Source organism: Patiria miniata, unplaced genomic scaffold (genome assembly GCF_015706575.1).
Source record: "Patiria miniata isolate m_02_andy unplaced genomic scaffold, ASM1570657v1 HiC_scaffold_16, whole genome shotgun sequence".
NCBI classification, from domain to species: domain Eukaryota; kingdom Metazoa; phylum Echinodermata; class Asteroidea; order Valvatida; family Asterinidae; genus Patiria; species Patiria miniata.
This window is the reverse complement of record NW_024037054.1, coordinates 10,180,018-10,192,293: the sequence shown is the minus strand read 5'-3', so window position 1 is coordinate 10,192,293 and position 12,276 is coordinate 10,180,018. Positions and strand designations below refer to the sequence as shown.

Here is a 12,276-nt window from a genome sequence, read left to right as displayed (position 1 = left end):
CTGCTCTCTCACCCCAGTCTGGTACCTGCCTGCGCGTTACATTTGCGTTTGTTTTTGTATGCGGTGTCTGGGGTAAAAACAGAATCAATTCGTCGCAGCGCCAACCTCGTCCCCAGTGCTTACTTTATTTCCAACCGCGTTTCCAATAGTAAAGCAGGTAGTGGTGGGCGCGTACTGCTCGACACCCTGGGGACGAGGTTGTCGCAGCGCGAGCATGGCGTGAGTTACGAAAACATGATTTTATTTTAATTAAACTGTTACGATCTTAACGAGACAACATGCAGTATCACATTTCATATTAATATTAACAAACTGGAAAGGAAATGAATATTTTCGAGAAGGCGTGGACGAATGATCGCGAAAACACGTACTGCACGTTGTGAATAACAACACCAAGTACACGATATAAATCCATTTCTAGCCAATTGCGGTATCGAATCAGCTGCAGGATGCAGGAAGGAAGTTTCCTATCCAGGGTTTACTAGTATAATTGGAAACAACGTTGGAAATAAAGTAAGCCCCATTTCTTCGTCTTTGACATGTGGAAATGCCAGTAGGTGCTTTCAAAGGTATTTTTGTCAAGTATTTTGCGTGATTTTTGTGGTGAACTTTGAAATGGTAACATTGACAATATTTCCGTAGTGGGACGCTAGTCATCATGGTCATGCTAGTACGACAGACCAACATCCCAAATGTCAAAAAGGGAGTTCTAGCGCCCCAGTTAGTGGGACTAGGGTCTAACTATAGCTGGGTTGATTTTCTGCTGACAAAATAATTTCGATCTTTAATTAATTTTCGGCTCCCCTAGCAATGGGATCGCTCTGCTCACAGACCGTATACGTGGCTCTGTGAGTGATATACGGAGGTAGTCCAGTATTTTATTGCTCAATAATCACCTTTACAATCAAAAGCAGACTTTTCTCAATTCTAATAATGACACCCGTTTTGCAATTTTGAACAGATTCTTGGGGTATCAACTAGCATGGGTAGAATCACGATTTTCCTGCGCGGTTTGTGCCTTGCGATTAGCGTGCCGTGCGTGCTCATGGTACATCTCGTGGTGATCGCCATCTTTATTTTCGTGTCGCGTGTTGTCGCCGCGCTGTCATTGTCATTTTACCCCCAAATTTCTCTCAAAAAATAAAAACCCTGCCCTCTATCTATGACATAGGCCTACCTGTTTATTGAGAATGTCGCCAACTACTGAACTAGTTTGGTAGGTCCAATAATTTTAAAGTGGATTTTGTTCCCTTATACTATAGGAACCGGCCCTTACACTACATGATTGCCCAAACTTCGGCGATCGTGTAGTGTAGGGCCCCCGTTTTGTTTTGATCAAATTAGAGTCAAAAATGTTTTGTATTGCTCAAAAATCACCTTTACAATCAAAAGCAGACTATTCTCAATTCTAGCAATACCCCTTTTGCAATTTTGAACAGTTTCTTGGGGTAGAAATCACTATTTTCCTGCGCATTTGTGCCTTGCGATTCAGCGCGCCGTGTGTGCTCACGGTACATTGCGCGGTGATCGCCATCTTTATTTTCGGGTTGCATGTTGTCGCCGCGCTGTCATTGTCATTTTACACTCAAATTTCCCTAAAATAATCAAAACCCTGGCCTCTGTCTATGACCAGTGATGACATACCTGTTTATTGAGAATGTTGCCAACTAGTTTGGTTGGTCTAATAATTTTAAAGTGGATTTCGTTTCCTTATACTAGGAACCGGGCCGTACACTACATGATCGCCCAAAATTCACACCCCAGTCAAGTCGCACCCGAGTCAACTCGTACCCGAGTCAAGTCGTACCCAAGTCAACTCGTACCCAAGTGAACTGGTACCCACAGCTCAAAATAGTTGACTGTTTTCAAAAAGAAAATCTGTGAAACGAACGGGAAGATGAGGGATTTTGTCGGTTGTCCGTGCAGGGCAGGGTGACTTTGTTTTGCCAGGCCTGTGCACGCACTTGCCGGTCAACGTGATCGCACCATGCACGGTGACATCATTTTTTCCGGGCGTGTGCGCGCACTCGCCGGTCAAAGTGGTTGTGCGTACACTGTGTTTTTGCCGTCACGCAGTTAATATCAAAACTTTGCCGTTTTTCAATGGCATTAGGCCTTGGTGTACTTGTAGTGGTACATTTTGAGGAAAATCTGAAGTTTTTGTTAACCATCCATTCGTACTCCCCCAAAAAGTGGGGAGTACGAGTTGACCTGGGTACGAGTTGACTCGGGTACGATTTAACTCGGGTACGAGTTGACCCAAAATCACAGAATACCCCGCCACTCAATCTATGCACCTCGTAGCCAGCTAAGGAGTCACTACTTCATTTACAGAAGCATAAGGAAAGAGGTAGTCCCACTAACTAGAGCGCTAGAACTCCTTTTTTGACATTTGGGAAGTTGGTCTGTCATACTAGCGTCCCACTGCAGAAGCATTCTCAATGTTTCAATTTCCAAATCATGAAACAGTCGTTGCTGCATTCCCCGATCTATATGCAGAGTTTGTTTTTTGACTCGGGCCATGTTCTTGTCCCCTACTCTATACGTGCATAGACAATGCATTGCAAAAAAACAGCCAAAACATTATTGAATGATTGTTATATGATGTCTGTGCTATAGTGGTTGAATTTCACAGATTTGCAACCCAAAAAATAGTCGCGAGTATCATCGAAGCCACATTACTTCATCTTTGACATGTGGAGAAGCCAGTAGGTGCTTTCAAAGGTATTTTTGTCAAGTATTTTGCATGATTTTGGGGAGTTTTATGGTGAACTTTGGAAATTGAAACATTGATTGAGAATGCTTCTGTTGGGACGCTAGTACGACAGACCAACTTCGCAAGTGTCAAAAAAGGAGTTCTAGCACCCCAGTTAGTGGGACTAGGAAAGAGGAAAAAAATGTTGCAGCCTGGGCAGTGTTTCCCCTGGCTAATGAATTGAGCGAGGTGGTAAAACTTCAAATTGATGATTGAAACAACATTTACACAGTCTGGCCAACTGAAAAGATGTACCGCTCACAAAAATGCACAATGATTCAGTCTACACATTGAAATTGTGAGTTCTTGATGCAAAAAAGTCAAGAATATGCTCATAAATTACACAAAATAAAGAGGTTTAGATCAGTATTTCCTTTTGTGCCAATCTTCACAGCGAGGTGGTGATATTGGCAAAAATTGAGCGAGGTGGTCACTGAAAGTAGCGAGGTGGGCCACCTCACGTTTGATTGGGCAGGGGAAACACTGAGCCTGGGTACATTTTGAAATGACCGCATGATGAAAAGGGCCCCTGTTTTGTTTTGATCAAATTAGAGTCAGAAATGTTTTTTATTGCTCAAAAATCACCTTTACAATCAAAAGCAGACTTTTTTCCATGCTAAAGACACCTGTTTTGCTATTTTGAACAGTTTCTTGGGGTAGAAATCGCGATTATCCTACGCGGTTTGTGCCTTGCGATTCAGCGCGCCGTGTGTGCTCACGGTACATTGCGCGGTGATAGCCATCTTTATTTTTGGGTCGCGTGTTGTCGCCGTGCTGTCATCGTCACTTTTAATTAGTTTACCCCCAAATTTCCCTCAAAAAATCAAAACCATGCCCTCTATCTATGACATACCATGCATACCTGTTTATTGAGAATGTCGCCAATTACATGTAGTTTGGTTGGCATAGTCGGTCTAATAATTTTAAAGTGGATTTTTTTCCCTTATAGGAACCGGGCCCTACACTAAACGATAGCCATTGAAAGCGCCAAAGTTTTCCAATGACGATGCGTACACAGCAACGCATGTAAAATTGCCCCGGGCGCATATTACCGTGAAACACCTTATTGTGTACAAAGTCTATGGAGAGTCTAGACATGGCTTGTAAACTACGGGTGCCGGTCAACTCGGTCCGTAACCCAACTCGGTCCGTAACCAACTCGGGAAAAATGCAACACGGTCGTCCATCGGCATTACCTTTGGAAACTGTTTCAGGTGTGAGGTTATCAATGATCGATATAATCTTGGACGTTTGGGCCCGGTTGCTGGGAAATACTTCAAAGTTTTGTTTAAGTTTTGTTTAAAAGTTTGGAATCCCTCAGAAATAGTCTTAGCCTTCATTCATTCACGGAGGAAGGAATAGTCTGCAGTGTTGTTTTACATCATCTTATTACCCCCCCTCCCCCAATTTTTTTTTGACAATTCAACTAAATATTTGTGAAATTCTTTCTTGTTAGTTTTTATTTTGAATTAAATTGGAATTGCTTATATAAATAAGAAAGAGATCGAGAATGTTGCCGCTTTTTTTCGCTGTATGATACACAGCATGATGTATCGTGTCACGTCCGCAGGCCTGCGCCTGTAGCTAGCGGCGCTGTACCCCCAGCACCGGCCGCCGCTCACCATGACCGTTGCCCAGCGCCAGCCGGTCAACGCTTGCCTGTCCTTCCACAGTCGGCCACTGTGCCGGTGACATCGTTTATGCCGTGCCTGGCCAGCTGCACAGCCGGCTGCTCAGTCCGTGATTCAGAATGTATTTTAGTTTACTGATGGATCTTTTCTTCCTTTTTTGTCAAATGTAAAAACAGTCCACCAAAACTGACATCTTGTAACCATACATACAGCGTAGCATATTCATCGCGTCAAAATGATGTACGTATTATGTACTGTTGCGTGATGCAAAGCATACAATCTCCCCTCCATCCCAAATGGCCGAGCCGAATGTAGAGTTAACCTGCTGAGGTCACGTGAAGATCAGCGCACGCGCAACGTACGTAAATACACACTTGAACATAACCGTGCATTTTTTGGATCGAAGACGTGAGGCTGGTGAGTAAAAACTCAGATTTTCCACCAAAAAAATTGTCCCACGATCCAAATGTCAATCGTGCTAAAAAGTTCAGAGTTATGGATCAAGCAAACAAAATTTGGTGTGGATTTGTGTTTCAGAAATTGGAATTCCAGACAAAGGAATTTCGTCTATCAAGGTGCCTGCCCAAAATCCAAAGCGGCTGATCCCTGAAAAGAAGCATGCCAGAAGGCTGACGAGCAGCCTTCTGATTCCAGAAGTACCATTGACCCAAAAAGCCGACATTGCCCAACAAAAACATCAGATTTCACCCTCAAAACGGCCTCCAAATAAATAGATACACCACCTGAGGTACAAGTAGACATCGATGATTAAGATCGAGGTACAAAGAGTGGTTGTTCCCACACAGGGTAGGGAGGCCATTCTATGCCAGCTCCATGAGGGCCATCCGGGGATCTCCACAAGTTCGGAGTTTCAAGAGTTCCTCCAGCGTAATGGAATCAGACATGTCCGAACAGCCCCCTACATTCCAGCATCAAATGGTTTAGCAGAACAGGCTGTGCAGACAGTAAAGGATGGATTAAGAAAAATGGAAGGTGGCACCATCGAAACAAAGCTGGTTCGGTTCTTGTTTCCGCTATCGCAACACTCCGCACTCCACTACGCACGAAATTCCATCCCAACTACTGATGGGCAGAAAGCTCACTACACACATGGATTTCCTGACACCTGATGTAGGAAAGACAGTCAGCTACAAGCAGGCCAAACAGAAAGAGCAACATGATGTGCACGCGAAAGATCGCCTGTTTGTAGAAGGGGATTTGGTGCTTGCCAAGGATGTCAACTGCCACAGTAGTGGAGCCAGGTGGAATCCGGGACGTATCATGGAGTGCAGAGGACCAGTTTCATTCATCATTCAGATGGAGGATGGGCGCGTATGGAGACGTCACCAAGATCATACGGAAGCAACACTGCCATGTTAAAACCAGTGCGGAACCACCTTTGTCTGAGCAACCACGGGATGAGGTAGATGTCCTGCCACCAATCCCACCGGTATTGGGCCCCAGGGACAACCAACCACTTCCGAAACCAGTCACAGCGGAACCAGTCACTCAGGACATTCAAGCTGTTCCTACTCCTACATGTAGGCTGACACGTGAAAGGAAACCGCCTGCCTATGTTAAAGATTATTTGGTTGGCTAATTCACATTTGGCTGCTTGACCCTTCAGTCTGCCTAAGGTCTAAGTTGTTAACAGGAGCCTGTTATTGGTAATCACACTTAACAAATAACATAAAAATTAGTTTTGGACTCGGTTATTGGTATTTGTAGTCTCATGTTTACATCTCTTGAATTAGGTTTTAAAACATGCGTCTTGAAATTTCTAGAGACAGCGTTCTTTCTTAAGGGGAAGGAATGTCATAACCTGCTGTATCGGTATTTGTATATTCATTCATTGCGGTATTCATATATCGACAGCGCCCTCTCTTGATTCTTGTTTTCATAACATGGCGCTTCTCAGTACATACATGTCATTCGTCTCGGGTGTTGAATAAATCTCCTGTTGAAGTTAGAAGACAGAATCCCTTGTGAGTGCATCCTTGAAGTTACTACACACTTCTTCAAGAAGGGATTTCTTTCCACAGGGTGTTGCCCGTGACTTTGTCTAGATACTTTTATGTCATCCGCCATGCAAAGCTTTATTTATCTTTTGCTTATAATTGTTTTTTGTTTGTTGTTGTATCATTTCAGTTTGCGGTAACACCATGTGGGGATAACTGCTGCTCAGTAGATGTTTAGTTCTGAAAAGAACCCGTCCTGCTTGTTTTTTTTCCTGTTTTTTATTATTTTTTTTTCTGCCCCGCGGCAAATCGGAAGGGGCATATGTAAAATAATAATGACTGGAAAGCCAGTTTCATAAACTACTTTTAAATGAAAAAATACTGAAATTGCATGCTCAATCCGTTAAAAAAATATCACCATTTAAACGCAATGAACCTAAAACCTGTTTTGTCCAAAACAAAGCAATTTATTGTGTGTTCTCACTGTTTGAAACAACAAAGAAAATGACAAAGAATACTTGTCAACAACTGTAGTACACAATATCTTTATTAACAACCGAGCTTAGGAAAACAATATGATTTATAAAATCAACAAGTTTTACAAGAATGGCCTTCAAAAGGACTTTGTTTAATATTTTTAACTTTTAAACTGGGGTTGTGATGTTTGAAGACAATTGTGACGACGATTCTTGAAATTGCATATTTGGACGAAAGAGATTTTAGGGTCATTGCATTTAATTGAGCAATTTCAGTAATTTTCTAAAAGTAGTTTATGAAATTGGCTTTTCAGTCATTATTTTTGGTGCTACATATTTTTATGCCCCGCGGCGAAGCCGAAGGGGCATACTGTTTCCGCCTTGTCCTTCCGTGGGTGGGTGGGTGGGTGGGTGGGTGGGTGTGTGGGTGTGGGTGTGGGTGGGTGTGTGGGTGTGTGTGTCCGGACAAATCTTGTCAGCGCGATAACTTGAGAAATACTTTACATATGAACTTCAAATTTGGTTTGTGGATTGTCCTTGGTAATCCTAAGAAGCCTTTTGCATTTGGGGCCGAAAGGTCAAGGGTCAAGGTCACAGTGGCTGAAACAATAGAAATTTTGTCAGCGCGATAACTTGAGAAATACTTTACATATGAACTTCAAATTTGGTTTGTGGATTGTCCTTGGCAATTCTAAGAAGCCTTTTGCATTTGGGGCCAAAAGGTCAAGGGTCAAGGTCACAGTGGCTGAAACAATAGAAATTTTGTCAGCGCGATAACTTGAGAAATACTTTACATATGAACTTCAATTTTGGTTTGTGGATTGTCCTTGGCAATCCTAAGAAGCCTTTTGCATTTGGGGCCAAAAGGTCAAGGGTCAAGGTCACAGTGGCAAAAACAAAAGAAATTTTGTCAGCGTGATAACTTGAGATATACTTTACATATGAATTTCAAATTTGGTTTGTGGATTGTCCTTGGCAATCCTAAGAAGCCTATCGCATTGGGGGTCGAAAGGTCAAGGGTCAAGGTCACAGTGGCTAAAACAATAGAAATCTTGTATTTATTCTGAGATCATAGGGATTAGGGATTAATTCATATAAAACCTACAGAAGACACTAATGCTGTCAATGAACGTTCCATTTGACCAAGGTACATGTAAGTTGATGTTAGAGTGGTGTTATGTCATGGAAACAGTCACGGTTGCGGGGCATTTGTGTTTGTAAACACACCTGACTTGTTTTAAATATGAAATATATTTTGGGGGGTTTGGGTTCCGCTTTTTTGACGCACCCTGTATCTTCGGTAGTGAATATGAAGCAAAAAAAACAAGGCTCCAATTCAATTTCCTTAAACAAGTTAAACACAACTTTTCCTCATATGTAGCTATCACCACTGTGTGGCTTACAATCAATGTGGAGTCCAGTATTTGAGCCACATTTATGGGGCTAAGTTACAAGCCTTGTTGATGTAGGCCACTGATCTCTATATAATTTTCCCATTGTACCTGTACGCCAGCTAGGCTTCTAATTTGTTCTAACTTCTTTCTTAATTTCTATGCGCAGATTCTCAACATCGTCATCGATGTTCATGCACTCAGAATTTCGGAAGGGTGACCACACATTTCCACTGGACATCATTGTACATGTAAAAAATGAAGTTCTTATTCATTGTGAATCGTCACTGCATTCCCCTTGTCCAAAAACGCTGCCAAAATTTAGAGTCTGCTATTGCTAGAACTCATCCGTTCTCATCTACAGCAGGAAATGTGTGTGGAGAGAGCACATTTTCTATTTTCTCTCAGCAAAAAACTGGAGGAACTGGAACTTTACCACACACTGCGAGTATTAAGACATCCATGAGAAAAAGAAGGTAGGACTAGACTTACAATTTATAACAATTAACATTAATTACTGTAAATGTACTTGCAGGGAGCCTTCTAAGTACAGATACCACACACCATTTACAAAAAGGTTTTGAAAGCCACTTTTTTTTGTACGTGTGTGTGTGTCGATTGAAAGAAGTGAATCTGAGGTTATAGCTGTTTTAATTTTCAAAATCAGATAATAGATGACTGAGATATGACCTACAATTCAGGAAACTATTTTGTTGTATGTAGTTTCATTTCAGTTATGAAAAAGTCACTGTGAAAAAGCAGAATTGACGAAATACGAGTTTAAGCTAAAAAAAACAACATATTTCTTTTATCGAAAATAAGAATCACATGAACTTGTCTAGTATGCAGCTGAAGTTGGATGTAAAATAAATGCATACACAAAGCCTTAATTTTACATCTAACCTCAGCTGTGATGTTATATTTGTGAAACAATCATCGCTGTTTGGTGCCGAATGATGTTTTCAATTGATAAAAGAATTAAAAAATCACTTGTTCAAATTCCCCTGATGACGTAACCACTTTGAAACTTTGTAATGTAATTTATTGTTTGCTGAACAGATATTTATTGGCAATTTGATACAATTTTGTAAAGTGACTTCAAACGTATAAAGTAAAAACTTCTTTGTTTGACTTGCTTCTAGAGGGTGCCTTTTCGAGTGTTAACGTCATCATGCTTGCTTTGGGTTTAACACCCCCACTAAATATTGTACTACAAGTAATTTGCTTGATGGTAGTAATATGCATCAGTATAACAATTTAAAAAAAAATCTAAATATTTGAATTCTCCCTACAGTAAATTCCAGTCTGATGCTGTTACCACTCTGCAACTTCATAAAATATTTTTTGTTCCCAAGAAATGTTTACTGTCAACTAGCCTAATTGTCTTAAATCAAGTTGGATATTTTTTAAGGCAATAAGCAGACTTTTGTCAGGGAATGTTTAGGTCCAACAATAAGTTTTTCAGAAACATTTATTTCCACATGAATAAGCACTTTAGTAAACAAAACAATTGTTACATAAAAACTACTAAGTGGAGGCATTACACAAGAAGCCGGAGCTTATAAACGGAATGCCTTAAACACAACAAAAAAATATATATACATATAAACAATACTGAAAAAAGAAGACTAAATTCAAAGACAAAACACAAAACAATGAAAACAGACAAACAAACGATGTGGACATAAACTTAATAAACTTTACAGATGGACATACGAAACATACTAGTGATACAACGACACAGTTTATAAAATGGATGATGCAAGCAAAAGAAAGCACAATTAAAGCAAACGGTATGAATGTAGAAAAACCAACAAAAGACGAAGCAAACTATGCTATATACTGGGAGATACCGTAAGATGGTCCTTGAAAGTGGTTTTAAATCGGCCAACAGAGGACTGCGATTTCATAGACTGACTGAGTCCATTCCATAGACGAGGTCCATAAAAACGAAGAGTGTTCATTACATATGATGTGCGTGCAAGAGGGATGTAGTAGTTATTATGTGATCTAGTATGGTATTGATGAATATCGTTAATTGAGGTGAAATTTGAGGAGAAAGTGAGAGGAAGAAGGTTATTAGTATATTCGTACATTGTTATACCAGTTTGAAATTTATTAGTGTCGGTGATTGTTAGTGTGTGTAATCTGGCAAACAAGGGTGCTGTGTGATCACGAGGATGGGACAGTGTGCACATACGAATAGCCCTTTTCTGTACGGTAATAAGAGATTTAAGTTTGTTAGTGCTTGTGCGTGCCCACACAATATTGCAGTAGTTCAGATAGGGGAGAATGAGAGTATTGTAAAGAGAAAATAAAGTGGTAGATGGGAGAAAGGAGCGGAGCTTAGAAAGTACACCAGTGTTACGGCTGATGACTTTGGAAACAGTAGTAATGTGGTTGGACCAGGAAAGTTTGTCATCGATGGTAACACCCAAGAATTTTGTGGAATGGACTTGACTAATGGCAGTATCATTGATTTTAACTGTTCCATTACCACAAAAATTCTGAGACCTGGAGAAGACCATGTATTTAGTTTTGCTAGAGTTAAGAGAGAGTTTGTTGGCTTGAAACCAGGAAGAAACTTTAGTAAGCTCGGTATTGAGGTTACTGACCAATGAATCAAAGTCTGTATGAGACGAAAGATTAGTAGTGTCATCAGCGAAAAGAATAAACGACAAAGTGTGAGATGAGCGGTGAAGATCATTAACATATATAAGGAAAAGAAGAGGACCAAGAATAGAACCTTGAGGCATGCCATGATGAATTATTTTAAGAGAAGAAGAAGATTGTTTGATAGTGGTGAACTGTTTGCGGTTGTTAAGATAATCAGAAAACCACTGATGACAGATGCCTCTAATGCTGTAATGTTCATGTTTAGAGAGAAGAATAGAGTGGTTGATAGTATCAAAGGCTTTAGAAAGATTGATAAAAACACCAATAGAAGATAGTTTATCAGAAAGAGAGTTGGACAGAGAATCAACAAGTTGGATCAGAGCCATATCAGTAGAGTAACTGATCAGAAAACCGAACTGCCGGTCATAAAGAAGATGAAATTGGGAAAGGAATTTGAAAAGTCGCTTTTAGACAAGCTTTTCTAAGATTTTTGAAAAACAGGGAAGAACAGAAATAGGACGATAGTAACAAAAATCATGGCGATTGCCAGCTTTGAAAACCAGGGTAACCTGAGCAATCTTAAGATTAGAAGGTACAGATCCAGTTAGAAAAGAGAGATTAAAGATGTGAGCTAGTTGATGAGAGATAAAAGGAATAGAAGATTTGACAACAGAAGGGTGGATAGCATCAAACCCATATCACGTATCACCTTTAAGATCTTGAACAATCTGAAAGATTTCATCAGAGTCGGTTGGTGTAAGGAAAAGAGAAGAATTGTTAGAGGTGTGCAAATAGTCTGTGAAGTGTACATTTGAAGGAGGGATTTTGTTAGCAAGTCTGGAACCAATATTAGAGAAGTAGTCATTAAAAGAGTCGGCAATATCTGGTAAGTTGGAAATAATCTGCTGGCCATTGATGAAGTTGTCAGGCAGATCTTCTTTCTTGTTCTTGCCAAGGATATTGTTGACCTCACGCCAAGTGCTTTTGATGTTGTTTCTTTTAGCGGAGAAACTGCTGGCATAGTGATTCTGTTTGTCCATACGAATGACTTTGGTAGGACGATTACGAAAGGCTTTGTACCTTTGTTCATTGGCCTTTGTTGGGTTTTGCAGAAATCGTCGGTAAAGCCGTTTGTAATTGCACGATTTCAATATGCCCCTAGACATCCATGGCTGGTTGTTCCTTGTGCTGCCTCTTTTCTTTGTAACAAGTGGAAAGTGGTGATTGTAAAGATCGTTGAAGTTAGTAAGGAAGGTGCTATAGGCACTTTCAGCATCAGTACATTCATAGACTTGACTCCAGTCGTTGTACTGAACATCTGCATTGAAGGCTCAAAGAGTGGTGCTGTTGATGTCTCTGGTAGTATATGTGCTGGGAGGGGGGTTATAACGAGTGAAACAGTCAGGGGTGATCTGAAAAGAGGGAAGATGATCAGAAATATCAGCGTAA

At 40.6% G+C, this 12,276-nt stretch overlaps 1 protein-coding gene across 7 annotated transcripts in view; it reads left to right on the top strand.

Moving 5' to 3' along the window:
- The first annotated feature begins 200 nt into the window (after positions 1 to 200).
- LOC119722962 (ubiquinone biosynthesis O-methyltransferase, mitochondrial-like) overlaps positions 201 to 12,276 on the top strand; it is a 31,791-nt gene continuing 19,715 nt past the window's right edge. The window contains exons 1-2 of one of the 7 annotated variants that reach the window (XM_038193392.1): positions 201 to 219; positions 8,381 to 8,687. In XM_038193392.1, coding sequence (XP_038049320.1) covers positions 8,470 to 8,687 — 218 coding nt within the window. In that variant the 5' untranslated portion in view covers positions 201 to 219; positions 8,381 to 8,469. Of the gene's footprint in view, positions 220 to 434; positions 570 to 6,534; positions 6,541 to 8,380; positions 8,688 to 12,276 lie in introns of those variants that run through there. The other 6 variants (XM_038193388.1, XM_038193393.1, XM_038193389.1 and 3 more) reach the window with 6 other exon arrangements.